The following is a 23,970-nucleotide window of genomic DNA, read 5'->3' as shown; positions in this document are numbered from 1 at the left end:
AATATGTGGCAGAGGCTCAGAGCATAAACAGTAGAACTGCACAGGGGATGGAAATTCCATTCTGCAAAGAATTGTGAGTTTTCAATAGTTGTCTTATTTCTAATCATAAATAAAACATTAAAATGTCAAAAATTTCAAGGAAATAATATTCTAGAAGAGAAGCTGGTTTGGGCTGATAAAAATGTTTTCATTCTTGCTCAGATTCTCTTTCTTTAATTTTACATCACATAAGACAAACATTAAAATTCCATTCTGAAATGGGAATAATAAATTGTTCTTTTCTCAAATATTTCAAGAATATTATCTTTCTTTAACTCCTCAGATTTTACAAAATAGTATCATGGAGGTGCTAACATGAGTTCAGCCTCATATAAACCTTGATTTACCTGCTCATTTTTTACAGCTCTATTGTATATAACATATGACAGAAAGTTAGTTCATAATTTTTTTCTGTGCTTTCTGATCCTACCTCTGTGTATTTCTTTGCCACCAAATTTTGGCCACAGAGTCCAAATTTGTTTTCTGCATTTCCGTTGTTGTGAATTAAAGAATACTTTATCAACAGCTTGGTAAAAATTAACCAAAAAAAGGAGGCATGATTATAGATAAAAGGCAATTTTTGATGAATAAGTTGTCTAACAGTTCATACTTACTTGTATATTTGTTCCTTAAACAAATTATTTGTTGTGAAATAAATGCAACTTTAACAGAAATGGAACCTGTGCAAATGCAGAGCTGACTATGAATATGAATGCTCTTCTTCCAGCTGAAGCTCAGGGGGGTCTTCCTGTTGGAAAGGTGCCACTCACCTTTGTTGGGGAGGCAGGTGGCAGCAGAAGGAAAAATAGATTGACCTATCTGAGAAGAACTTGCACAGGAGGAACTCTTAAGGCTAAACAGCTTCAAAAACAGAAAGAGCAAAGGGACTGGTGCAAATCAATGCCTCACTCTCCTGAGTGCTCTAAAAGGGGAAGTACAAAGGTGCAGCAATTCTCACTCAGGCAAAGAGCTGAAAAGTTTGGAAGTCAACTTCACCTAAGAGGAGTTTTTTCCCCATATGACATATCAACAGCAGTATGGCATAAACATTCAGAGCTAAAAATGGACTGAAAACCTGAATTTGTCCTCAAAACACTTCACAACTTTCCTTTGGAATTTTCAAAGTAAATGAAAGGAAGTATCCTTAACTTCTAACTTGTTTCAAAGTAATATGGTAATTAAAATCACCGTTTCACTGGTTTAAAAAAGACTGTTTCTTGAGATTTTTCTGTCCCTTTTCCAATTGTCTTCTGAGAATATTCTTCCACTAGTAATGATAAGGAAAAGGCAGGAATGTTGTGAAAATCCTTCTATCTATTGCTTTCTTTTTTTGTTTAATCAAGAACTATAAACAAATGTGTAGAAATAGCTTTCTGTTTAAGCAGGAAAATGAATTTCAATTTTTCACTGGAAATTTGAAAAATATCACTGATCTAGACAGTCCCTCACATAGAATTTTTATTTTAATTGAGTCACATTTTCAGCTGAGAATATTTTGGTAAAAGTACCACTGCCTGTCTATATTATTTTTTTTCATTTGGTTCTTAGTGCAAGCCAACACTCTCTGTATTTTCAGAGAGCATGGTGAACAAGCACAAACCTATTCTATCTATGCATCTTCTCCAGACCCTGCATGATTGTGGTCTCCTGAACTATTTTGACAGTCCCACATCATAAAACTTAAATAGAAAAGAACTGAGTCACTCTAGGTATTTTTTTGCCAATGACAGCATGTTCCCTACAATACAATTTCCAGTACTTTATCCAGTCTGCTTTAAAAATGTCTCAAGGGATCAAGAAACTTGGGAAAGTGTTTTACAGCCAGTTAGAGCTCCCAGTTATGAAGTATTTCCAGTTACTCAGCCAAAAGTCCATTATTTTTTCATGCCCCAGGTTCTAGTGGCAATCTGTTGTTTCAGGATATAGGCAGTTCCTCTGTCTTTGCCAAACATAGATTGAGGCTGCTGCTGGTAAAGAATCAGTTTATGCTCTAAAGAAATTTAGATGTCAAAAGCTGGGTCAGGGTCATGCTGCAAACCATTCTCAGCTTTCAGGCCAGGGAGAAGAAAGTGACAATAACTGCTATTTACCACATGCTTCTGTTCTGTTTTCAGCCTCATTCTACCCAGTGGCATTAACTGTTACAGCAAATAAAGGGGAGCACGTGAATATTTCCTTCATCAGAATGGCATCAAAAGAGGAAGATGCAGTGATCTACAAGAATGGTAATCAACCTTTCTCGCCTTTTCACTTTCCTGCTATCATTGTCTTAGCTAAGTGCCAACTAACTGTTTTAAAGTTATTGCTGATGCTGCCCATGCTGTGTAACTGTATCAGACATAATTCCTCACACATTTAATGTTCCTAAGGGAGCCATTTGCCATATCCAGAATGTTGATCTGATTCGTTTCTCTTTCACCAAAATACCAAATCCTCTGTTTATACCTCTGCTTTGTTTCTTATTTTCCTTTTTGATGTCCTTATACATCTCCTCATATATATGCCTGGGTTTAGCTTTTGTTTTGGTTTTGGTTTTTGTGGGGGGGTTGTTGGTGGGTTTTTTGTTTGTTTTGGTTGGTTGGTTGGTTTGGTTTGGGGTTTTTTTGTGGGTTTTTTCCCTTTTTTTTTTTTTGTTTGTTTGTTTTGTTTTGTTTTTACTGTGCCACTGTGAAGCCTGTGTGCCTTTCTTTGCACTTCTACTGGTTTTCAAGTCATACGTTTTGTTCCTCAAATGGCTTTTTGAGGTCATTTTTCTTCTATGATACTCATCAGGCTGAGAAATTAATCACTAGTAGTCTGCTATTAGAAAGAAAAAACTGTAAACAAAATTTTGTCCTTATTTCATTCAGCTACAAGAATTAGTCAGGTTGCAGCTTTCATAACACCAGCTTTTCTGTATAACATGGGACCTAAATCACGTGTAATTCACTGTTCAGCTGTGTGTTGCTCCTGCTTGACACTTGGAAACGTGTGCTCTTTGCTATCTACCTCCTATAGAAATGTAGGAATATATAGGTCACTAAAACTCCCTGTGCCTTCATATTTAATTAGAATGTTAGACCCCAACAAATTATAGTTGTGGAAAGCACAACATGTTTACCTGATAGTTTAGCATACAGTAAGCCACCAGGAAACAGGGAGTAAATACAATAGGGTGAAGTAAGGAAGTGTTGACACACACTGAAAGAATGGTGCAGCGGGTTAGCCTCAACCTCAGTTACTGATTACCTGGAGCACTTTTCTACAGTCTGGAAGACAAAAATAAATAAAAAGTGTCTTTTAAAAAGGCAATATGCAAAGTAGAGTTTCATAAATACCTCCTTCTTTGCTCTTCAGAGATTCAGCTTTGCCAGGCACAGTGGGGAAAGTTTGCCATCACTTGTCATTTCAGGGTCTCTAGGAAATTTTGTTATTTCCTGTCAGCATTCTCTCATACAAGAGCCAGATGAGATGTTGGAGCAGGAGTGCTTACATCATGGTGCTCCCTTAGCTGGGATTCCATCTGGAAATTTGGCAAAAAGTCCCAAACTGACTCTGGAAAGTAGGTAAAGTTTTTCACCTGAGATGCTGTTGAAACAACATGCCTGAGAATTCCTGATACAGCAGCTGGCAAAGAAGACAAAATACGTCTCCTGCCATATGTAGCTGTTGCAGTCTTTCATTTAAGTAATTTAAAGTACCACTTCCCCCTTACAGGGCCTCACAATGGCTGTCTAGAGGATGAAACTGTTCTTCTAAACAGTGTTTCTCTGAGACATCAGCCTAACATGTGTCATCTTGGAAAACAAACCATAAAAAATTGAGCCTTGCTAACAGACTGTGAGCATACGCTTCTCTTAATGTTTTGCTGTCAAGTTTGTTACGCAGCTTGTAAGTCAAAAGATATCCAGAAAAAGCCTCACAGTTTCAAAACAAATCCATTCCATCATTGTTCTCTTAATTTGACCCTGTTTTCTTGGAAAACTGTTGTCATGTGTTGTCATGGACTGAAATGACCCACACTCTTTCGGCTGTTTTGGTAATGATCCCCCAGCAAAGTTTCATGTTTTTGGCTGTCTGAAATTTGGCTATAGTCAGATTGCTAGTATGATAATACTCATGATCACAGACAGTAAAGGTCCTGCTTGATGCTGTTTACCTTTTAAATTATTTCAGAAAGGTGAAAAATATGAAAAAATGTTACATTTTCAGTGTAACTGTTAAGGGGATGTAGAAGGTAAGGACATTTGGGAGCATACCCATCTGTTTAATGGTCATTCAGCCATTCTAGCTGGCAAGTCAGAACAGGATCAGGCTGTCTGTCAGGGCTGTTAATGTGAGAAAGTTGGGGTTATGCAGCCTGGAGAAGAAAAGTCCCCAGGGAGACCTTATTGTGGCCTTCCAGTACCTAAAAGGGGTTGAAGGAAAGCTGGAGAGGTACTTTTGACAAGAGCATGTAGTGGCAGGACAAGGGGGATTGGCTTTAATCTGAAAGAGGATGGGTTTATATCAGATACTAGAAAGAAATTCCTGTATGTGAGTGTAGTAAGTCACTGGAACCTGATCTAGGGAAAGGTGTCCCTGCCCATGGCAGGGGGTTTGTAACTAGATGATCCGTATGGTTCCTTCCAACTCAAGCCATTTTAGTGAGTCCCCTATGGACATGCAGTACCCATTAAGTCACAGTGCTGCTCTGTGGGCTTGCTGGTGGTTGGCTCTATTTGTAGAGCGTGTATGAGCACATGCACATATATTTTAGTGAGAACTGGCTGGACCTGGCATTAGCTGACAGCAGCAGCTTTGCTCTAACAGACTGGAGTGGAAGGACTCCCAGAGGTCCTGAAGTTCAATGGATGCAGCTTCTCTTTGACAGCAATCAAAGTTCAAATGTTGTTATTATTTCCACCCAGAAGGATGGGAGAGACCAAATGCTATTGCCTTACTTAGCAAATATTTATGACCAACTGCAGCAACTATAGAATAACACAGATAAGCCCTTTGGTGAAAAAATCCCCAACAAAACAACATAGAAGAGACAGAAACATGTTAAATCTGGGAAGATAAAGCTGTGCTCAGTTCTTTCTGTTTTGGTCTCCTCAGTAAGTCTTTGTGCTGCTCAGACTAAATTGGACCTGGCTGGCATTTGCTATTGAACTCCAGCTACCCTAAACTCCTTATGGATCATTACCCCTCACTTCAGAAAATACCAAGAAACCAAATGAACATTTTAACCACTAGACTCTTAGCAAAGCTGAATGTGAAGTTGTTCATCCATTTCATATACTAAATCTCCTCAAGATCCAGCTGCTTCTTTACTCACACCTCTCAGTTATGAAAAACCAAGATAGCTAAAGAGCTGCCAGAAAATTCATAACTAATAAGTTGATTCTGCTGCTCAGCCCATCCCAGCTGTCCCTCTTCAGTAACCAATGCAAACTGACTTCTGCATGTAGAGGGTGAATGACTTCTGTCTGTGGTATCTGTGTGCTCCTTTTCCAGGTTCCTTCATCCACTCTGTGCCCAGGCATGAAGTGCCAGGGGAGCTGGAAGTATCCTACCCTCAAGTTCAACCACACGATGCAGGGGTTTACTCTGCCAGATATATAGGAGGAAACCTCTTTACCACTGCTTACACAAGGCTTATTGTAAGACGTAAGTTCCATTAATATGTGCTGTTGATTATTTTTTTAAAGTCATCATGAACCTGAAATGAAATATTGTGCCCAAATAAGGGCTAAAATCTTTTCTAGCATACACTGCCACCAGATTATGTCAGAAGAAATTTCTTCCCATGGATCTTTGGTACAAGCTGATATTGATTTACACAGAGAGAAAAATTAAAAGTCAGATTTAAGTTCAATTCATCTTAGCTATTTCCAGGAGAGCTAGTTCTTTTTTCAGCATCTCAGCTTTTTAAACATCAAGTAAGTATGAATGAAGGCTGCCATTCTCCACTGTGTCTCCCTGTTCTCTGTGGTGGGCTATATTTAAACCTTATTTATTTTAAGATTTATCATCTTCTTCACAAACTATCCTAGCCTTAGTTAGCTCTTAAGGTTCATTTCCTAGTGGATGAAAAGATGAGTTTGGATATTTTCCATTAAGTATTCTAAATGTCTTGAGGCTCATGCTGCTGTGTCCATTTTCATCAGATATAAAGAAAACTATATTCTATTAACTTGGATAGAAATATAAAATTTATATGAAAAAATAAAGAGCTGTTCAAATATCTCACAGTATAGAGAAAATGTTTATGATGGTAACATAACATCCACAGGATACTTCTAGGCGTTGCAAATGAATTAATGTAGCACCCCAAATTTGAATTTTGAAGCTACTCCCAATTTACTAATTAAAGTGGTCCAGTTGGCTGGGGGATGGGGGTTCTATATGGATTGTAATTTTACATATTTTACTGTTTGTCTTAAAAATAATTTTACAACTTGATGGATTACTAAGAAGACAACAAATATGTCATATTTTTCCAAAAAAAGGATGTGAAGCTCAGAAATGGGGCCCTTCCTGTAGCTCCCATTGTCCTTCCTGCATGAACAATGGCATTTGTCATGAAGATACTGGGGAATGCATCTGTCCTCCAGGTTTTATGGGAAAAACATGTGAGAAAGGTAAGTAAATAATGCTTTCAGAGGTTGCTTATTAATTTGTTCTGAATAACGGGAGTTGGCATATTATTGAGGGAAGCATCATATGGAGTAGCCTTGTTTTACTCTTTAAAGCTGTAATATTTACAACTGGTGGTGGAGACAGGACAGAGTTGGGTGAGATGAACCCTGAGTTACTAAGGCTGCTCTTGTGGTTGTGATTTAATTTCTCCCTCTCTTCTTTTATTAGAGATTATTTTGCTAGGGAAGATTAATATTTCCAACACTTCTTGATCAATATGACAACATGTTAGACAATATCTTCTAGGCTCTAGTCTCCTTGTCTCACAAAAGGCTGGAGCACATGATCTTCCGAGGTCACTTCCAGCTGGGACTGTCCTGTGATTCTCTTGAAATGAGTATGCTCAATGCTACTGACTGACTGCTAAAGGCGTGGCAGAATAGGAGATCTTAAGGATACACTGGGACTGGGAAATATGTTAGAGATTCCCTGGCTGCTATTGAAGAAGCAGCTAATGCGCTCACAGGGTGCTTGGTCTCCGTAGGTGCATATCGACAGGGTATGTCTGTTTCTGCATATCTGTGTCTGTGACAACAACTTTGGATTCTGGAAGAATTAGAGTAGGCATCACATTGCTTTGACCTCGCCAAGCAACTTTTGCATTCATTTCTAAATACATATCTTTATATTTGACTGAATTTCAATGCTGCAAATACTAGAGCTAAGCTATTGAAATAGCTGACACCCTAACCACTCCAGGGTAGCACTGCTCTTATCATAAAAGCAAAACCTTGAGATCAGCAGCTTCATATGTGCTGACCTCTAAGAAAAATATTTGGTTTTCATGGCACTCTTTGTCTATTTTACATTAAAAGGGCTTATAAAGAGGGTTTATTGCTGTTGCAGCTGTGTCACCTCCTATCCAAAGCAAGGGGTATTTGGCTGATAGATCCTCACAGTGAGAGAGTTATGTTTGTTTCTGCTGCCAGTATTTACCTTTAGAACAGTTGTGGCTTAAGTTGCTATAGTTGTTAATATACATGGTATCTGAATGGTCAAAGTGATATTTTTTATTTAAATTCAACTTTTCTCTTGTCTAAAGCTGTATCATTAGAAGCACTAGCTCTTTTATGGACAGTGCTGTTGGCTTATACTTTCACCCTCTCCCTCCAACAGCTTGTGGAGCCAACATGTTTGGCAAAACATGTGAAGAGAGTTGTAAAGAAAATTACGGCTGCAGAAACTATATGTTCTGTCTACCGGATCCATATGGTTGTTCTTGTGCCACAGGGTGGATGGGACTGGAGTGTGATAAAGGTATAGTAAAATAAAAAAAAAAAAAAGTGGTGTTCTGGATATAGGAAATACAGAAGGGAACTAATAGGATTTTAGGTGATAGGTAGGATTTTTCACAGTCGTGATTTTACGAGTCGAGTTTCAATCATGAGACCGAAAACTAGTGGAAGACATTTTCTAGTACCTTTGCACTAACTGGAACATTTGTACTTGCAGAATGCAAACCTGGTTTTTATGGGTCGGATTGCAAACTTAAATGCAATTGTCACAATCGAGGGACATGCGACAGATTTAAGGGCTGCATCTGCTCCTTTGGATGGCACGGTCTGCAATGTGAAAAAGAAGGTAAAGCAAGGTAACACGGTAGTAAATGGCTTTTCCAGTGTAACTGAAACAGATCCTAATGCTGGTAGAGCATTACCACTCCAGGCTGGTATCCTCAGTCTGCCCATTACATTCCAGGGGCCCAGACAGTTCTGTACAACCTCACTGCAATACAGTGTTTTAAGCCTCTGACCTATATGTTGCGTTTATCAGGATGATATGCTATCAATTAATCTGATTTTGCTTTCATTAGGGGTAGATTTTCAAGCTTTACTCCATAGGATTTGACACTGACCTTAACATCAATCACTGACAGAAGCTGTACATCCAGCTTTTTTTTATAAACAGACAAAATGGAAAGCAAGTAGATACTGTACATTCAGAATATGTATGCAATATTTTGCCATGGCTAGGCTGCCTGTGCTTTGAATGTCAGTGAGAAAGAGAGAAGAGGGGTGGGGAAAAGAAAGAAGAGGCCTTGTTCCTTCTCATATTTATGATGTAAAAATGCTGACTGCGGTAAGTCTGATTCTTGCATATGCCCACACGAGGGAAAGCAGAACCAGTCACCCACCACTGCCTGTGCTTATTGTACACCTAAACCTGTTTTGGTCCTGTTTCCTTAAAGTTCTCTCTGAATGATGACACAGTACCATATATCTTCTGTAGGTTCAGCAGATCTTTCACCCCAGATAGAAAACTTACTAGATCCCGTAGAGCTCAATTCTGGTGCTGAGTTCAAGCCATTTTGTATAGCAACTGGGAAGCCACTTCCTAAATCTGAAGAATTCAAACTTTTGAAGCAAGATGGAACCGTCCTAAGGGTAGGTTCCTGATTAATTGCTTTCTCTTATTTCTACTGTTTATATTGACTTTATCTGTGGTTAATGAACACTGATGTTTTCAAGCATAATGTGAAACTTTGATATCCTGAGGTACCCCATGAATGCCCATATGAAACTTATGGAATTGGCCATTTCAGATGCTTATTATCGATACCACTAAACTCAAGATGAGTTTCTTAATTGTGAGAAAGTATCATTGGAATATTCCAAAATGCTCACATTTTTTATGCCCTGTACATGTTTTGTCATTTCAGCCTGCCCGAATTTCCACCAGTAATCGCTCTGAAGCCATGTTTACAATTAATCGAATCCAACCCCGTGATACAGGAACCTGGGTTTGCAGTGTGCAGACAGTAGCAGGAATGGCAGAGAAACCATTTCAAGTTACAGTCAAAGGTAAAAGCAAGAATCTCTTCAAGACTCTTTGTCTCTCTAATTTTAAGCACAGCTTTACATCTGGCAGAGCCTCCTGTTCTCTTCACTGCGGGATAAGGTCTGAATAAATGTCTCCAGTCAGAATATGAACAGAAACTCTTTATAAGCAACATATAAATTATGATTATTGAAAAAAATAAGTGTGATGGTAAGGTTTAGAAGAATACCCACTTTTTTTTTAAATATCTAAACTGTCAGCTTTAGGCCAACTTTAGGCTATCTACTTTGTGAGAGTTTTGAAGAACATCTCCCATTTCCCTGCAGATTTAGGATATACCAGAGTCTTACTGGTAGAGGGAGCTAAAAGGCTGGTTTAATACTTGCATTCTTGTTCAGTTCCTCCTGTGCCACAGTATCCCCCAAGACTGACAGACAGTGGACATAATTTTCTCATCATTAATATCAATGCCGAGTTACATCTTGGAGATGGACCTGTTGTGTCAACAAAACTTCTTTACAAACCAGCAAAACGTTATCAGTCCTGGATGTCTGTGGAAGGTAAGATGGCATTCTTTAATTTTTTTAAATGGAAATTTCAGCTGAGAACTGAAACACCACGTGGTGTCTTTTCTTGATTAGACTGAAAAGACTCTTTAGCGCATAGCAGTTGATTCTTTTATGACTGGATGTGTGACTCTGTTTAACACTAAACATAATGTTCATGTGAATGTGGCACACCAACAGCGGTCAAAAGTGTATATTCAGTTTACAGGAACCAAAGGTTTTCCCCTCCTTCCCTATGATTAACTGCACTTACTGCTCCACCCAGCTGTTAAAAACTCCTATGTAAGCAGCAGGTTTTCAAAAGTAGTGAGCAGTGTGGAGATGTCTTTGGAGCATCTACCATCTTGCTTCATGTCAATTGTGCCCCTGGTGAGATAAATAACTTACCAAAATATTTGTCAGGAATTGTATGGGCAGAATGAAGTCTGCTTATGAGTTAGATGACCTCTTCCAGCTATGCTTAAACATTTTATGCATGGCTTAAAATACTAGACAAAACATTACAGGAACTTTAATAAGTAAACAACTACTGTTACTAATTCAGCATAATGAAAGATCTGCATACACAGTGCACACTGCCTAAGCAACAAGTCTTGTTTTGTCCTGAAAGAAGGGCAGATGAACAAGTGCTGGGTTGGAGCTCAACTTAAAAATATTTATTTCATACTTCTAAATAGTTTATCTTAGTGAATCAGGAAAAGCAACAAAAAAATGAGCCTGAGTATTTTATCTTATATTTCCAAACCTTTACTTAACATATTTCAGCATGGGCCACGGCTTTACTTTCTTTTGACTTTTGTTGTCAGTAAAAGGCGCAACTAAAAGACTGGACAATCTGGAACCCAAAACAGAATATCAGTTCTGTGTTCAGCTGAGTCGACAAGGGGAAGGTGGGGAAGGCCATCCTGGACCACAGGCTAGCTTCACAACAGCTGCACTTGGTAAGTCACATCTTGGGTTTTCACAAAGGGGGTGTTCCCGCTGTTATCTGTGGTCTGTCCCCTGATCTCTGCCAGAGCACTTTCATTTAAGCAAAGAAGGCTGGACCTGAAGTAGAGTCCTTCAAAATAACCTCAGGCACAGGGATTAAAAAAAAAAAAAAAAAGTAAGGAAAAACCAAAGCCAAAAAAACTGAGGTGAAGAAAACCACAAAAAGGCAGCTATTATTTTCCCTGATTTACAGATGAGGGATTTGGGAATGGAAAATTTATATATTTTGTCTGGTTAGGCAGTAGAGTTGGAGGTACAAATCACTTCTTCTGCAGTTTTCCCTCTTAGTGTTAGATAAATTTGCTTTAAAAATGAAGAAGTTTGAAAAAGCGGGAAAGATTTTAGTCCACCGAGGATAGATCCCAATCTGAATACAGACATACAAAATAAATGAGGATTGCACCAGGAGCTATCTAACAAGACAACAACACAGTTGGTTTCTCACATCTAAAAAGTGCATCTGCAACACCAGCTCACTGAAGATAAGCTTTTGTTGGCACAACAGCTATTGATAAGATACTGTGGGACTATCAACATCTCTTAGATGTAACTTCTGCCAAATTGTGTGGGGTGTCTGAATTACCCTATGTCACCCCAGGCTAGGGCAAGAGGTTGGGAATAACTGGTACTCCTATTTTAGCTTACATACCAGACATGAAATGTTGTTCCCTGTTTCACTGTGGCTTTTCCAAGGTCTTCCTCCACCAGAAGGTCTCACTCTCTTTCCAAAAAGTATGACATCACTGAATTTGTCATGGCATCCTTTAACACTGAGGACAGAGGAGGACATTCGTGTTGAAGTGGAAAGGAAGAGCGTGAATGACAACGGTGACGAGAGCAGTGTTATTACTCAAGTGCCAGGAAATATGTCCACCCTGATCATTAAAGATCTTGAGCCTAGACAGCAATACATGTGCAGGGTACGGGTGAACACCAGGTCCCAAGGAGAATGGAGCAACTATCTGTATGCATGGACTTTCAGTGACAGTAAGTGCTGATTCACATCCTTCTGTTTAATTCTTCGTCTTTCTCCCAGTGATCAGACTGATTGTCACTTGATGGCTATGTTAAATATAATCCTTTGCCTTGGTAACACTTAGTTCCTGACGATCACTTGTGGTTGCTATTGCTATTATTTTGAAAGTTCGGTGTCCAAAGAAATTCTTTTGGAAATTATCAGGAACTAATAATGATTTTTTTTTTTTAATGAAAAAAAAAAAAAAAGGCTTGAGAATCCACATCTTCATTCCAGTGCAACTCATGCTTCTGACACACATAGCATTTTTTCCTTCTCAGAATGATGGGCCATGAGAGTTCACTACTCCAAGTTCTTTTATTACGCAATTCAGCTATGACAATACAGAAATAGTCAGCACTTAAAGAAGAGGAGAAGATGTAATGCAAGGTAAAACCCCTGTGAGCAAAGAGTAGCTAAGTGTGCTATACTGAAGACCACCCTTGAATTCCCTGATTGAGAGCAGTGTGCTTTCATAACGCCACAACAAATGCCCTATCTGCATGAAGTACCATCTGAACAGCTGTCCCTCTGAATGGCTGATGTGTGCCACTGCCCATGCCACACGCTGGAAAGATGTGCTCCTTACAAGTCACGTGAGGATGCCCTCACTGAAATCCTACATGTGTTAACAGAAGTATCAATGGCTGTCATGGGACACTCCAGTTTCCTGAGCTCTGATGCCAAACTGCAGTAAGAAAAGCATAAGGTTACTGTTTTCCACGAGAAGGTACTTAGCTCAGCAGCCATGGCTGTGTCCACAAGTGTAGCACTCACCCCTGCTGGTGGTTTTCTGATTAAATATTTGGAAATGTTGGTACTGATTTTCCTTCCTTCTAACAGGCTGTATCCTGACAGGTAATTTGCTTCTTAAAGCAGCGAAAGTATGGGACATGGGAATTACAAGGGAATGATGATTCAGTATAGAAAGGAATTAACCCTTTCTGCATTAATCTGAAAGCAATTTTGGTGTGCTTGCATACAGACCAGATAATGTATATCTTCATCCAAAGATGTTATACCAAAGGCCACTCCAACCTCTGCTGGAAGTATGGAGTAGTACAACAAGAGTGGCAGCACATCAAGTTCATATAACTTGCATTCAGTTACCATAACTCATCAACAAAATTCTGCTTCTGTTTAGCACAGCAAAAGCGCTGAGGAAAGTGTTTTGCTCTCTGTGAGAAGGAGAAAGAGATGGATGTATACTCCAATGCTCTCTGTGTTTGTGTTTGTTCTCAGGAATCCCTCCTGCACCATACAACATCAGATTTTCTAACACCACAGACACATCCTCAGTCATCTCTTGGACAGCTGCTGAGGGTCACTCCATCTCCTCCATCATCATCAGCTACAAAATTTATGGCAAGGCTGAGTACAACCACATCGATATTATCATAAAGAATACCAGCATTACTCAGTATCACCTCAAGGGCCTTGAGCCAAACACAGTGTACCAAGTTCAGGTTAATGCTCAAAACAACATTGGCTTGAGCAACCCAAACACATCGTTTGAACTGAAGACTCTTCCAGAAACTAAAGGTTGGTTAATCCACCACGCTGGACTTGCATAAACCAGGTCTGGTGGTGTAAACTAGTTAGCTAAGACAGGGTCATAATATTAATTTTTTAATTTTAGTTTTCTTTTGCTCTTAACTTTGACATACAACACAGCACCACTGAAATTCAATTCTTAGTTCACTGCATGGCATTGGTGAAGTGACAACATCCACAATTTGTGTGGATCCACTAGAAAGGGCCCAACAGCTCATAAATTAAAGGATCGTCATATAATAGGTCTATTAGATCGCTGAATGTGACCTCAACTCTGCCCTGCCAGAATGCAACAGAATCTGCAGGTGCTCATACACACAGAACTCAGTGAGCATCCAATGTATGTGACATTTTTGCAAAACAAAGAGATGCCTCCTTATGTCTTTAAACAGTTTACAAGGCAGGAGTGTCTAGCTATACATTGCTAATGTATAGCTAAATTCAGAACAATGATGAACTCCTTATGTGCTTCCTCAACAGCTCCCTATGAATCAAAAGGAGGCAAAATGCTGCTCATTGCTATCCTTGGCTCTGCAGGGATGACCTGTGTAACAATTCTCCTGGCCTTTCTCATCATGTTGCAGTTAAAGAGAGCCAACTTCCAGCGTCGAATGGCTCAGGCTTTCCAAAATGTGGTGGTGGGTTTCCAGTTTTCCTGTGTCAATTTGCTTATTAACTTCAGCTCATATTTTCCCCTTTTTTTTTCCGATTTCTTTTTCCTGAAAAATTTCCTTCCCAAATACTGTCTTCTCTTGATGTGTGTAATTAGCACTGTTGTAAAACTTTTCTGCTAGTGACCCCAGAGCTAAAGGAATCACAGTTATAGGCTATGAGGTAGAAAAGCTGGCTTGAAGAAAGTTGCACATCATTTCCCTTGCTCCCCTTTCTGCCTTGTCACACCTGTGTATGTCAAGTACATAGTCAGAATGGAGGAGCCAGTTCTCCCTATACAGTCATACCTGCTTTTGAAAACTACCATATATTTAGAGTTGCTTTTGAGCATCAGCAACTGCTGGTGAGTGCTGGTCCATTTTCAATCTGAGGACAGCAAAGCAGGACCAGTCAACGGTGACATCATAGTTCTGGCTGGGAGGAAATTGCTTAAGGTTGTTAACATTACATGGAGATGTCTCTTTCTTTATACACATGTATATATTTGTATCCTGCTGTAGTCTCCTTATCACTCTGCTTTCCAGTGCTTTTCCCTCACTTCAAAGGGGAACCTGTGAAGCAAAATGAAACTGGGCCAAAGAGCTCCTTCACAGGTATTTGAAAAGATGTTTCATGAACAGGGAGCCAGGGGTTCTCCAAACAGATGATCAGTCCCCAGGCCACACAGAATAGCTTTGGCTCCTTGTCCTGAAACTTGTCCCACAGAAGTATTTAATGAGAATGTGTAACTGAAGAGATGTCTCTTGGAGATGGAGATGTTGCCTCCTTATGGAGAAGATAATTTCCTCTCTCTTTTTATTTCCTTTCTACTTCTTGCCTCACCCTTCCTACTGAACTTAACCAACAGAATTTAACGAAGCCTAATATGAGATAAATCTCAAACCTGAGACTTAAAATTGGTTTCAAATCAGTTTTTCACTTTATTTTTGCCCATGTCCTTCACCTCCAAGATGATTATAAATTTGGTCAGGTGACCCAGGTCTATAAAGGTACTTACACATAAATTATGAGTCTGAATAATTTTGTGGATCTAGGCAGAACTGCTTGTTGCAGTTTGTGTCTAAAGTAGGTGTGAATGCCCAATGTACTCACTTATGTGTAAGTAAGAGATGGATTGGGCTCTGTGTGTGTATATGAGTGAGCACACAGGTATTTGGGAAAGGTAACTAGAGCATTGCTCGGTGAAGTAGAAATCACAGTTAATATCATTTGCTTAACTCTGTTGCAGAGGGAAGAACCAGCTGTACAGTTTAACTCAGGTACTCTCACTCTGAGCAGGAAAGCCAAAAACAGTCCAGATCCCACTATATATCCAGTTCTTGAGTGGAATGACATAAAATTTCAAGATGTGATTGGGGAAGGTAACTTTGGGCAAGTCCTGAAAGCACGCATTAAGAAAGACGGCTTACGCATGGATGCTGCAATAAAAAGGATGAAAGGTAGTAAAGAGCAGAAATTCTGTGACTTAAGAATTTTCTCGGCTGTTTATTTCAATTGTTTCTCTGTCATATGAAATGCTTAATAGCCCTCTTCTAAAGCCAAAATAAATATTCAAAGTTGCTCGTTAAGTTGTATCAGCTGTTGCTAGGCCAAGAGTTGTCAGACTTTATTTCTGCATGGTCAAGTTGGTTTCTATTTCTCCTTAATGGTTAATATCATTAACTATCATGTGTTTTTCAATTCATAGTTCATAATGAACTTCATGTGAGTTCATCTGCAAAGAGGGATGCATTTAATAGAGTGAAGCACAGAGCTAGTCTTGCAGCACAGCATTTGCTCTCCTTGCTTTACCGTAGCCATTCAGAGACAACTGTATCTATATATCCATATGTACACACACCATCAGAGTCATTCCTTTTCTTCTTATTCATTGGCATGACAGCTACGTTCCAGGCAGAACTAGAATACATGCAATATTGCAAGAATGTGCATATTTTATTGCAATTCACTAGATCATTATCTAGGCAAATCAAGAGACACTCTTAAGTAAGATGATTAATGTAAAAAGAGCCAAGGTCTGCATGCAGGCAGAAATAATCAACAGCAGAGATATGGAAAGATTTTTTTTAAGCAGCTAGTTTTCATATGATCTGCTACAACATTTTACATTCTCAAATAGAAGAGAAGTGACATGGTATGTTAAAGATGCGGATTGCTGCTACAGATATTAGGTTCTGACATTTCTCCTTAGATTGAAAAAAATCTCACTTTTTTCAGTAAATACTAATGTACCTTAGAGTTTTTTATTGGGGCTGAAGCAGTAGTGGCCGAGGCATCTCAGAGTACTCATAATAAAAAACAACATGGTTAAAAATTCAGTTCAAAGAAAAACGTAAATGCATGCTTATATGATTTTCAGAGTATGCGTCAAAAGATGATCACAGGGATTTTGCTGGAGAACTTGAAGTTCTTTGTAAACTTGGTCATCATCCCAACATCATAAATCTTTTGGGAGCCTGTGAACATAGGGGTAAGATACTCTTGAATACATGAACTTTAAAATCCCCCATAGTACAGTCCATACAGGCCATAGAAACAATAGCTCATAAGCAGGTCTGTCTGCAACATTTGTTCAAAAGACAACTAAATTTGTGTTTGGATATACAAGCTATCCTTCAGAACTTATGTTCATCAATAGCTCTAAATTCTCCTCTACTTCTAGAAATTAGCCTGTTTGGTGTTTCCCCTCTGGTCTGTTTCATGTTTATTTCTTTTTTCACTCAAGGCAGACTATTACTGATCATCTTTTAATTTGTGATATGCTCACTATCTGATGTTTCATTAGGATATCTTTACCTGGCTATTGAATATGCCCCCCATGGAAATTTACTGGACTTCCTTCGGAAAAGCAGAGTACTAGAGACAGACCCAGCATTTGCTATTGCCAACAGTACTGCATCTACACTTTCCTCTCAGCAACTTCTGCATTTTGCAGCAGATGTTGCCAGAGGGATGGACTACTTGAGCCAGAAACAGGTCAGTCTTCAATGGTCTACCCACTGAAAGCAAAGGAAATAATTTTTATGAGACTATATCTTTTAATGAAATCAAAATAAGGTTTTAATTTTAGCTTCTATAGCACCCACCAGATGAGATTTATTTTCTTGTCTTCACTTAATCCTATCAGATACTATATCATGGGGAATCATGAAAGAGGCATTAAAACTTACAAACAACATGGTAGTTAACTGCTTTCATCTTCAGATAAAATGTTCTTGGTAGTGACATACCGTGGTAATTCATTTTATGTTCTTATTCTGAATGTTTGCCACTTTCAATATAGTGCTAAAGTAAAACATGTAAAGCTCACTGATATGGAGGTGATTTTTTTTTTTTTTGGTATTTATTTTAGTTTATTCACCGAGATTTGGCAGCAAGAAACATCTTGGTGGGAGAAAATTATGTTGCAAAAATAGCTGACTTTGGCTTATCAAGAGGTCAAGAAGTTTATGTTAAGAAGACCATGGTAAGGATCAAAACAAACTGATACAGGCTATTTTCTTAATTTTTGTTTTCTTGTTCCCTACTTTGTGTTTTCATATAAACAAAAATGCAAACTTATAGGTATTACAGAGCTGATTATTTAAATATTATTCACTAAAATGTAAAATATATATATCATGTTTATTAATATGCATGTGTTACTTGCAAATAAATTCTTTACCATGATTAAAATATAAAATGTAATTTAAAAATTATATTTGTGAATATGGATGACAGTAAGATAGCTGAGGCAAGCTGGTTTAATTCTATTGAGCAAGGCCAAAGTTAGCAAGAGAGTAACCAGCAAGACAGTGGGTATGTCAGGATCTGTGAGCTGAAAAAACAGCTGCCCAGAGCTAACACTTCGAAAGAGGGAGATGTGTAATAAGTATAGTCCAGAAATAGGACTGTGTTGTCAAGGCAACAGGATTAGTCAGAGGCATGCATCATAAGACATCACTCAGGTATTATTTACATTTTGTCTTGATGCTGGTTGCATAATTTTTTTGTTAACTTTAGTGTGAACTCTCCCTTTGGGAAGCAAATAATAAAATCGTGGAATGGCTCGTGTTTGGAAGGGACTTTAAACTTCACGTAGTTCTAACCTCCCTGCTGTGGACAGGGACATTTTCCACTACACCAGATTACTCAGAGTCCCATCCAACCTGGCTTTGAACACTTCTAGGGATGGGCATCCCCAGCTTCTCCAGGCAACCTGTGCCAGCGCCTCACCATCCTCACAGCAAAGAATTTCTTCCATAAAAATGCACAATTTGAATACGTTTATCTACTTGATAAAGTTTACTTGCATGAAGTCAGTTTTCATTAAGGTAACACAGAACAACTGTTGGCATACAAATTGCAATATTGCTGTTTCAACCACCAGCAAATAAACTTTCATGAAATAATTTCCAGGGACGGCTTCCAGTGCGATGGATGGCAATTGAATCTTTGAATTACAGTGTTTACACCACAAATAGTGATGTGTAAGTATATGTTCAAGTGGCATTTTTAAAATAAATATTTTTCAATATCAAGGAAAGTTTGATAGTCACTGTTAACTCAAAACACTCAGTGGTCATGTCAGCCTGAGTGAGCAAAAAAAAGCAAAAAAAATGAAACTCACAACTAAAAAGTTCCTTTTATTTCTTCATCAGTGTCTGACCAAGTTGTATATTCACAAGCTACTTGGTTTTGGACCACCACTTGAGCTACATTTCTCATTTGAAATCAGAAACCTTATGAATCTTTGGGAGACCCAGAGGAACTTGGTACTTTAGTTAATAAATTGAAAGTTATATTTGGCAAAGCAATTCTGTAAATACAATATTTGCTGAGAGCTCACAATCTAACAAAGTTCTCTGGTTGACTCCGAGTGGATTAATTTTGCTAATTTTCCTGCTTTCTGATTCTGTGCACACTATCATTATACAAAACTTTATAAAAAATATAGAAGAATGTATCACACTTCTCCGTGTTCCTTGAATACTAGCAAAACTATCTACCACTTAAAAATACTAAATCTTGTTGCATTCTTGTTGCATTTCATAATATCCCTCTGTTTCAGATGGTCATATGGTGTCCTGTTATGGGAAATTGTTAGTTTAGGTAAGTATCTGAGTTTTGTACTGCAAAAATAAACAAGCCAAGGTAGCTCCATTCACTCAGTCTTTTAAAAAATATTGCTTCACAGCGTTTAATTTTTTTTCTGTTTTATTCTACTAAATTTTATTTCGCTTCAGTATACTTGGAAATGCAATTTTCCATTTTAAATGAGAAAGAGCCATAATGTCTGTGTTTTCATTGCACTATAAAACCCAAGCCATACCTAAATATAAACTTTAGCATATCACGTGATATATAGACTTAATCCAATATGTTTTGAGTTTGATGGGTGGCTTTTCCTCAGCCTTTCTGAGTTTTAAGTCAAGACTTACATTTCAATGACCTCGCAGGGCGGAGGAGTAATAATCTCCTACTCCAAATATTATTGAAGAAAATTTTTGAACGTTGATCTTCAAATAAAATTTAGAGTTGATTTCTGCACACACCTCTATTCATAACGATTGTGGTACAGCCTCAAACCATTCAATGTCATTGTTTTACATCTCCTTTATCATTTGCCCTGGACATGTGTCCCACAGTCTGCTGGCCAAAAGGTACACACTCGCTGAGGTGCACATTGCATACTGGACTAATCAAGAACTCTGCATTTCTAATTTGTTTTCAGCTTTCCTTAGTAAATGGGTTTGCACTAGATATGGATGGGAACTAACACACTGCAGTGTGGGAAATCAAGTCTAAACTATCAAACACCTGCAGAAAGGAGCAAAACCAGCTTGACAGTAATAGCTCCATGAGTCCATACCGGATCCTATTCACACAATACTAATCAAGGAATGACTTGCCTATTGACACGAAGGCTACTGGAAAAACAGTTCAAATACAATCAGATGCAGGCTTTCAGATTTGTAGGGAAATTTAGACCAGGCCCACAGATGATAAAATCTGATACTTAGTTCTATTTTTCTCTTCAACACTGTGTATCAAGCAGTATGGAAGCATTAACAACAAAAATGTAGCTGCAAAACATTCCCTAACATTGGACGAATTTACCTGTTGCTATGTCAGTCATACTTTTCCATTTCTACTATGAAATTAAACTTTTTTTTTTTTTTGTTAAAACCCCCTTCTGTTTATGACAATGGTTAAACTTTGCCTTAGGTGGAACACCATACTGTGGAATGACATGTGCAGAACTATATGAAAAACTGCCTCAAGGGTACAGACTGGAAAAGCCTCTCAACTGTGACGACGAAGTGTAAGTTCCTGCCTCAGCTCCTACCAGATACTCTGTTCTTTACACAACATGACTGGGCTTTAACTCAAAGAGAGCCTTTTTGCTATTTCCGAGTATGATAAAATTCTTTTCAGACAGTGACCAGCTGTGGAAAATGCAATTTCAGCTATGTATAAATCCATTTTCCCCTGAAAAATGGAATGTGCACAATCTTTCAACAAGCATGAATTTGCAGTTTTAATCTAAACTATCAAATGTTGGTGTTTGATTTTTAAAGGTATGACTTAATGAGACAGTGCTGGAGAGAGAAACCATACGAAAGACCATCATTTGCTCAGATATTGGTGTCACTGAACAGGATGCTAGAAGAAAGGAAAGTAAGAATGAATTCATAGAAAATAATTAGGCCATGAATAATTTCAATATTATTGAGGTTTCTTGAGGTAATGTACCTTGCATCACACTTTTTCTCTTTATTTCCTTCCCAGACATATGTGAATACTACCCTATATGAGAAGTTTACTTACGCAGGCATTGATTGCTCCGCTGAAGAAGCTGCTTAAGAGGGGAAAAATCTTCATTCATCAATGATGTATTGAAGAAAACCAAAATTCAATCTGCTGGAGCCCAAAATGTGATGTGCTGTGTAGAACTGTGTATAGCTCTAACTGTATATAATACATCAATACTGTTTTACTACAGTTATGTATGTGTATATCACACAGTAACCTCTGCCTTCATAGGCTGTAGAAGTGTATATACTGTTCAGATCAGGAATAGACTGAAGTCATGAAATCTTCTGTTTCATATGCAGGGTTTTCTTTTTTCCTAGTTATGTAGATATAGTGTCTACATACGTATTGTAATGCATTAGGTATTGCCATCTTGGGGTTTTTTTATATTTTCCAAGAGCTACTGATAGCAAAGTGGTAACTTATTGCAGTATTACATTTCATTTCATTGTGTTTCAAACAAAAATGCTAAGATCAGTGCAACAATGAAAGTTGTAATACAGTGTGCTCACCAAGGATAATTAAGAGAGACTCCTATTGGAATGTAAAAGTCGGCTAGTAGAAATTATCTACTTCAAAAATTCTATTCACACCTGTACGATACAAGGCATGCTACTGCTCTTTCATTGCCCAGTTTGATGGTCAGTTTTTGCCCATATGCAAAATATACATATGTTTTGAATTGTTTAATGCTATCAGAGGCAGCCATGCAGCAACTATCACAAAGCACAGGACTGAGGAACATACTACATATTGTCAACCACATTTTTACATCTGAGACATTCAGTTTGTGTTTCATGTAATAATTTCACTGCATAATTATAAATTACTACCTACTATATACAAGCAGGGCTTACTTACTTTTGCTTATTTTACTCCCTTATGCAGTCTGCAGTATGGTATGGCCTCTTAAAAATATGACACGAAAATGCTTCAAAACAGTGATATTTGACCTGTCACAAAGGTCTTTCATCCTTAGGCGACACAAACAGAGGCTTGATTGTCCTGAGCTTCTCATGTCAAGTCAACCAAGAGGGATTCGGTGGACTTATCCTATCCAAATTTCACACATCAGCCAACCTCATGTTTTGCACATATCATCCCCTCATCCCCTTGTGACTCACCAGCTCATAACTGACCATCGGACCACAGTGACCTCCCAGATGTGTGGATCAGGTCATCCCCTAAGACTTGAAGAAAGATGCTTGAGGGAGTAAAAGATTTCCCCTTATGATACTTACTTTGTGGACGGGTTTTTGATTGGTTTCAATATAGGTTTATTACAGCAGAGTATAAACATTACCAACATACACCAGGCTGACTCAAACAGAAGCACCAAGAGCCTTATTAAAAGTGAATAAGCCAACAAACAAGGGTGCTGAGATGACTTGTGTGGCCATGAGATAGGCAGAACTTGCACTGGTGCTAGGCGTAAACTAGGAGTATTTTGTTGGGGATTAAAGTAAGTTTACTTATAGAATATTAGATATTAATTGTGTAGGTTTAAGTTTAATTGTAACTTGCTTACAGTTTAGCACGAGTGGGCCCTGCTCAAAACTTAGTGTAGGTGAACTTTAAATGAACTCTGTTCGTTAGCAGGAATTACTAAGCAGGGGAGGAAACAGAGAAAGACTGGTTATCTTCAGATAAGGGTTGAGACCCTGGAGTCCCCCAAGGCTGCCCCAGGATGGAAGATAAGAGCAGCTAATGGCACATGGACATGGAGAAAGAATCCAGTCAGGTATAAGAAGACCCTCAACCATAAATCACCATTGGACCAAGAGGCATGTACAGGGCACATGAAGAGTGTACGAAGATCTTGTGCACAGACTGTAAGGGTGTAAAGGCCCAGGGATTTCTCTGTTCTGGGTCCCACTCCAGTGGCATCCAGCCCAAGCTGAAATAAACCAACTCTGCCTTGGAACCTAGGGTCTGAACTCTTCTTTCACATTTACAGAGTGCACAGATTCACTGGACCAAGGGACAACTCCAAAACAAAAAAGAGAAACAAATTCAAATATATATTTTTCATAAAAGACTAGTTGGCCAGGGTTTTTTGAAGCATGGGCATTGCCTTTTGCAGTCCAACTGGGTCCCTACAGATCAGTGAGGTGAATAAGAACAGATTTCCAATGGGTGTTTTTTAGACTTCCAGGCAAAGCTGCTAACAACTTCTGCTGGAACTGCTCCACTTTATGTACAGAATTTTTCACAGGTCTAAACAGCTTCTTGTCTCACATAATTCTAACAAGCAGACACAACTGACTATTCTGTCGCTTGATGTGAACTTCCTCTTCTGTGGCAAATTTTCATATAGACCAATATGTCACATAAGTAAAGAATCAGAGTCATTCATCAACTCAATGGGTTTTAATAATATCTTCATTTTAAGTGCTCAAGTCTCACTGTAAATTTACCTGAAGGGCATTGAAGTACCCTTACAAGCATTCTTCATTTAACATTGTTGCATGCATTAACTTTCTAATCTGATGTGATATTTTTTTAATTACTATTTAAAAAAAATGCACAAAAAATCAGTTTTTCAAATACACAGCTTGAGAAGTCTCTATTCAGTCTACACATCACAGAAGTACATTAGAAGTAATAGAAACTATTAGAAACATCCATTAGTTCTGTTGCAGTCTCAATTACACAAATTGCTTCTACACTTGAAGCATGCACTGGGTACCCCAGGTTAAAGAGCTAGATCTTACCATCTGTTATCCAGTGCTGCAAAGCCCGATTTAGGAGGGTAGGTGGTATAAAAAGGTTTTCAGCTTAACCATGAGCAGGTTGTAGATTCTGCTTTCCACAGCATAATACAATAGAACCCTCATTTTTCTGGATGAAAAGTGAGGTATAACTACCCTCGGGGATGTCTGACTTCAGCTAATCTGC

The 23,970-nt window shown here is 38.4% G+C and overlaps 1 protein-coding gene across 1 annotated transcript in view; it reads left to right on the top strand.

Moving 5' to 3' along the window:
• The window catches only part of TEK (TEK receptor tyrosine kinase), a 37,028-nt gene extending 14,032 nt beyond the window's left edge, over positions 1 to 22,996 (top strand). Inside the window, exons 3-23 of the mRNA XM_051809021.1 lie at positions 2,154 to 2,264; positions 5,518 to 5,670; positions 6,513 to 6,644; positions 7,819 to 7,959; positions 8,155 to 8,283; positions 8,932 to 9,086; positions 9,362 to 9,503; positions 9,879 to 10,040; positions 10,853 to 10,987; positions 11,730 to 12,023; positions 13,294 to 13,593; positions 14,086 to 14,243; positions 15,506 to 15,716; positions 16,637 to 16,747; positions 17,063 to 17,253; positions 17,630 to 17,743; positions 18,676 to 18,746; positions 19,328 to 19,368; positions 20,485 to 20,581; positions 20,838 to 20,937; positions 21,049 to 22,996. Of these exons, the coding sequence (XP_051664981.1) occupies positions 2,154 to 2,264; positions 5,518 to 5,670; positions 6,513 to 6,644; positions 7,819 to 7,959; positions 8,155 to 8,283; positions 8,932 to 9,086; positions 9,362 to 9,503; positions 9,879 to 10,040; positions 10,853 to 10,987; positions 11,730 to 12,023; positions 13,294 to 13,593; positions 14,086 to 14,243; positions 15,506 to 15,716; positions 16,637 to 16,747; positions 17,063 to 17,253; positions 17,630 to 17,743; positions 18,676 to 18,746; positions 19,328 to 19,368; positions 20,485 to 20,581; positions 20,838 to 20,937; positions 21,049 to 21,123 (3,023 nt within the window). The 3' untranslated portion in view covers positions 21,124 to 22,996. The remainder of the gene's footprint in view (positions 1 to 2,153; positions 2,265 to 5,517; positions 5,671 to 6,512; positions 6,645 to 7,818; positions 7,960 to 8,154; positions 8,284 to 8,931; positions 9,087 to 9,361; positions 9,504 to 9,878; positions 10,041 to 10,852; positions 10,988 to 11,729; positions 12,024 to 13,293; positions 13,594 to 14,085; positions 14,244 to 15,505; positions 15,717 to 16,636; positions 16,748 to 17,062; positions 17,254 to 17,629; positions 17,744 to 18,675; positions 18,747 to 19,327; positions 19,369 to 20,484; positions 20,582 to 20,837; positions 20,938 to 21,048) is intronic.
• The last annotated feature ends 974 nt before the right edge of the window (positions 22,997 to 23,970 follow it).

The sequence above is a fragment of the Manacus candei genome, unplaced genomic scaffold (genome assembly GCF_025592945.1).
Source record: "Manacus candei isolate 608988 ecotype Guabito, Panama unplaced genomic scaffold, ASM2559294v1 h1tg000074l, whole genome shotgun sequence".
NCBI classification, from domain to species: domain Eukaryota; kingdom Metazoa; phylum Chordata; class Aves; order Passeriformes; family Pipridae; genus Manacus; species Manacus candei.
The sequence above is the reverse complement of the archived record's forward strand: the minus strand, read 5'-3'. Positions and strand labels throughout refer to the sequence as shown.